The sequence below is a fragment of the Protobothrops mucrosquamatus genome, unplaced genomic scaffold (genome assembly GCF_001527695.2).
Source record: "Protobothrops mucrosquamatus isolate PMUCROS unplaced genomic scaffold, P.Mucros_1.0 scaffold16575, whole genome shotgun sequence".
Classification (NCBI taxonomy): domain Eukaryota; kingdom Metazoa; phylum Chordata; class Lepidosauria; order Squamata; family Viperidae; genus Protobothrops; species Protobothrops mucrosquamatus.
In genome coordinates, this window is record NW_015402340.1 from 9,445 (window position 1) to 13,239 (window position 3,795).

The following is a 3,795-nucleotide window of genomic DNA, read 5'->3' on the forward strand; positions in this document are numbered from 1 at the left end:
AGCGGTGAATGCTCCAACACTGGAGGTTTTTAAGAAGAAACTGGACAGCCATTTGTCCGAAATGGTATAGGGTTTCCTGCCTGAGCAGGGGGTTGGACTAGATGACCTCCAAGGTCCCTTCCAACTTTATTATTATTATTATTATTATTATTATTATTATTATTATTATTATTATTATTATTATTATTATTATTATTATCTCTGAACCCCAGATTGCAAAAAAAAGGGGGGCACACCTTTGGCCCTTCCTACTCTTGGGCTCCACAAAGGAGGGGGCCTTGCTGGGGTCCACAGGAGACTCACCCCCCAACACGCTTTTTGCGGTACTAGCATTAGCTTGACTTCACCACTTACGATGTTTGCAAGATATATAAAATTCTAAAATATAGAATTCACTATCAATATTGCACATTCTTACAATTATAAGACTTAAAAATGAACCAGTTATCAGAAACCAATCAAATGGCCCTTTCAAATAGAACCCACTTTTTTTTTCCAGAAAACTCTGTGGTGCTAGACATGTTTTTTTTTGAGGTGGGTGCTCCAAGGGCCATTGTGCTGGTTTTCTTTAGTGAGAATACCAGCACTCTTTAGCTTTGTCTTTCTACCTGCCCCGTTTTCCACAGGTACTGCCCAAAGTGTAAGCAGCACCGTGAGGCATCCAAGCAGCTGATGTTATGGCGTCTGCCCAACATCCTCATCATACAGCTCAAGCGCTTTTCCTTCCGCAGCTTTATTTGGAGAGATAAGATCAACGACATGGTGGATTTCCCAGTCAGGTGAGGTTACGGCAAGGTGTGTCGCTTTACTCATCTCTTTAACGTCACGGAGACCCAAGCAATTCTTCGGATAGGACCTTTCTGAGTAGCAAAGGATGGGTTATCCTATTTGGGCTTTGTCATAAATCCAGGACCAACTCACCTAACACATAAAGAGATTGTCAGTCTTTTGGTGAACTCGTTCCCCTTGGTTCTGTGCCTTTGATCTTTCTGGTATTGGAAGTTGGGTGCTGTACGACACCATTTTGAAGGGCGAGTAAATGTGGAAAGAGACTTAAAGAGACTTAAAGAAGATCTGCCTGCCTCTGGCCCACAGAGACCTTGCCTTTCTTCTTGAAGGCCATCTGAGGAAGAGGAAGGAGAGAGCGATCTCTTCTTATCTTCCTTCATATGGAGAAAGGCTCTACTTCCTTCGTGAAGAGGGAGGAAATAAGAGAATAGAGAAAATGATAACAAAAGGATAACAAAAAGGCAAGGTCTACCCATAGTCTGCCTCTGAGGTAACAACCACAGGAGCCAAGGAAAATCTAATCTTTGGAGCTGAATTAAACTCTGCACCGTTGCTTTGATTCAGCTTGTGGACAGGATGGCAATGTGTATATCAAAGCTGCTGCAGGAATATATATATATTCTTTCACCATTTATTTGGTGAAAGAAGGCTCACTGGAAAAAACAACTTCACATAAACGTCCTTTCTTTCTGTAGCAGCGATTTCTCTACTGTTTGAAATCTCCTCACTTTGAAACAAACGAGCCGAGTTCATTTTTCCCATCATTCCCACCCACTAGATTTTTCTCTCTCCAGGAATTAAATGGGGAGGTTTTGGAGCACGTTTCGTAAAGTGAATGACCTCAGAAGTAATGTTGGTCACTCCATAGCTTGCCCTGTTTGAGCATGATTGTGGAGTAGACAAACCAGTCGGAAAGTAAAAAAGCCAGCTGAGTGTCTTTGTGCAATGCTGACATTCCACTTTGGGCAGGACATATCAACCATACGCTGAATAAGGCCATTGGCCCTTCTAGTACTTTAGTCTCTACGGCAAGAGGGTGCAGCCCTTGCAAGAAAAGGGCAACCCCCAACTTTGCCTGGCTTGTTGAGGTGGAATAAAGTCTCTGCCTAGTTTTGGAAGGAGTTCTAAGGACAAAATAGGATCTCTGCAACTGCAGGACATAACGGATCTATTTTGCTCTCAAAATTCCTCCAAACCAGTCCAGCATTGTATATATGATCCAATGGCTGCCACTGAGAGTCCCTTGCTATATTCAGTCATCTGTAATTGTATGGCTTGTATTGATCTGAGTTTAAGTCCAGATAAAGAGACAATGAAAACTTTCTCAATAAAGAATGTCAGCTGGTAGACTGGGCTGCCTCTAAGAAAAAAAAAGATAGGAATGGAATTAGGCATAAAGTATGCAGCTGTCTCTTAACTTGCTCTATTCTCTCCTCAGGAGCTTGGACCTGAGCAAGTTCTGCATTGGCCAGAAGGATGAGCAGCAGTTGCCCATGTATGATCTATATGCAGTGATCAATCACTACGGGGGCATAATTGGTGGGCACTACACAGCCTATGCCCGGCTGCCTAGTGACAAGAACAGCCAACGTAGTGATGTGGGTGAGTAGGCTTTAGGTCCACTGACCTTCAACAAGTGAGCCAGGGAGTCCGTGTAGAAGAGGGATTTTCCATTTCCTGCTAGAGCAGGGGTGTCAAGCTGGTGATGTGACATGTCGCGACATATAGCAACTTTTTTGCCACTGCTGGCAATGGGGTGGGCGCGGTTTCGCTATGATGCATCCGGCCCACGGGCCGGCAGTTTGACACCCCTGTGCTAGAGGTTTCATGGAAACTTAGGATCAACGCCATATGACTCTTAAGATTGCACATCCAATTGAAGGAGGAAAAAACACTCTCCTTGTCTGGTCCCAGCCCTTACATCTTTTTGTTGTTGTTGTTCTACAAGAATTTTGCACAATGGATGCAAGTCATAGCAAATCTCACTCCCCTTAGATTGCACAGTGCAGATCTAGGTTTTAGTTCAGTCCTTCTTCCTTATCTAAATGGATCTATCTGCAGAATTCAGTGAGATAATGTGCCACGTGTAAGTGGTGCGATTGGGATCATTAATCTTTGAGGCACCATTAGTTGCTCTCAGCCTGCCCAGGCTTATTTGTTAATTCTATTCTGTTTCATACTATCAAGCAAACAGAAAGGTTAATAGATCAGGCAACCTTAGAGATTAATTTAGAATGGCCTCAGTTCCAATTGAAGAAGTCCTCTGGCACCCACTGACAGCTCTTAGCTATTTTCCAGAGGAGGAACATTGAATTTTCAGTGTGCTCCTCTGGGAGTGTTCTCACTTTTAAGGGGGGAAAAAAACTTCCTTGGCAGAAGACAAAAATATAAAAAAAAATAGTAGGTAATTTGTCACAGATTCAATGGATTCTGCCAATACCACATTATTCAGTGTTGGGCACGGCCAGAATTGAGAGAAATGCTTAGCCTGGTGCCGCCTTTGAAGCAACACATTCAAAGATACCTTCCTCCATTAGAGAAAGAAAGACTGCTCTTCAGTGTTGTTTTGCCTGCTTCATTCACTTGAAAGGAGAAAGGAACTGTCCTTGTTTCCTTGTTGAAACAAGCTTGGATATAGTGAAGGACCACTTGAAGTAGCCAAGAACAGCCCAGCTCCAAATTAACAGGGAATTGGACAGTAGCTCAGAAGGGCTATTTTTAATTCCTCTGCCCTCGCAAGGTCACATGCAATAAAAGTTCCTTCCACATTTGGGGATTAGGAAGATGGATGGTAGAAAGCTGATTAACTGGGAAAGGACTAAGCAGGACTATTGTTATTCCATATATAATTTGCACAGAGTCTAGTACAGGGGTAGGCAACCTTGGCTCTTTTAATGACTCGTGGACTTCAACTCCCAGAATTCCTGAGCCAGCATGGCTCAGCTTGGAAACCTCCTTTCCCCTCAGCGTGGCTGGCTCAGGAATTCTGGGAGTTGAAGTCCACGA

The 3,795-nt window shown here is 43.4% G+C and overlaps 1 protein-coding gene across 1 annotated transcript in view; it reads left to right on the forward strand.

Annotated features, from left to right (window-relative positions):
* Positions 1-2,422, forward strand: part of LOC107301782 (ubiquitin carboxyl-terminal hydrolase 19-like) — a gene marked incomplete at its 5' end in the record, with an annotated part of 11,374 nt that extends 8,952 nt beyond the window's left edge. The window contains 3 exons of the mRNA XM_015830963.1: positions 500-521; positions 627-779; positions 2,228-2,422. Coding sequence (XP_015686449.1) covers positions 500-521; positions 627-779; positions 2,228-2,399 — 347 coding nt within the window. The remainder of the gene's footprint in view (positions 1-499; positions 522-626; positions 780-2,227) is intronic.
* Between the last annotated feature and the right edge of the window lie 1,373 nt (positions 2,423-3,795).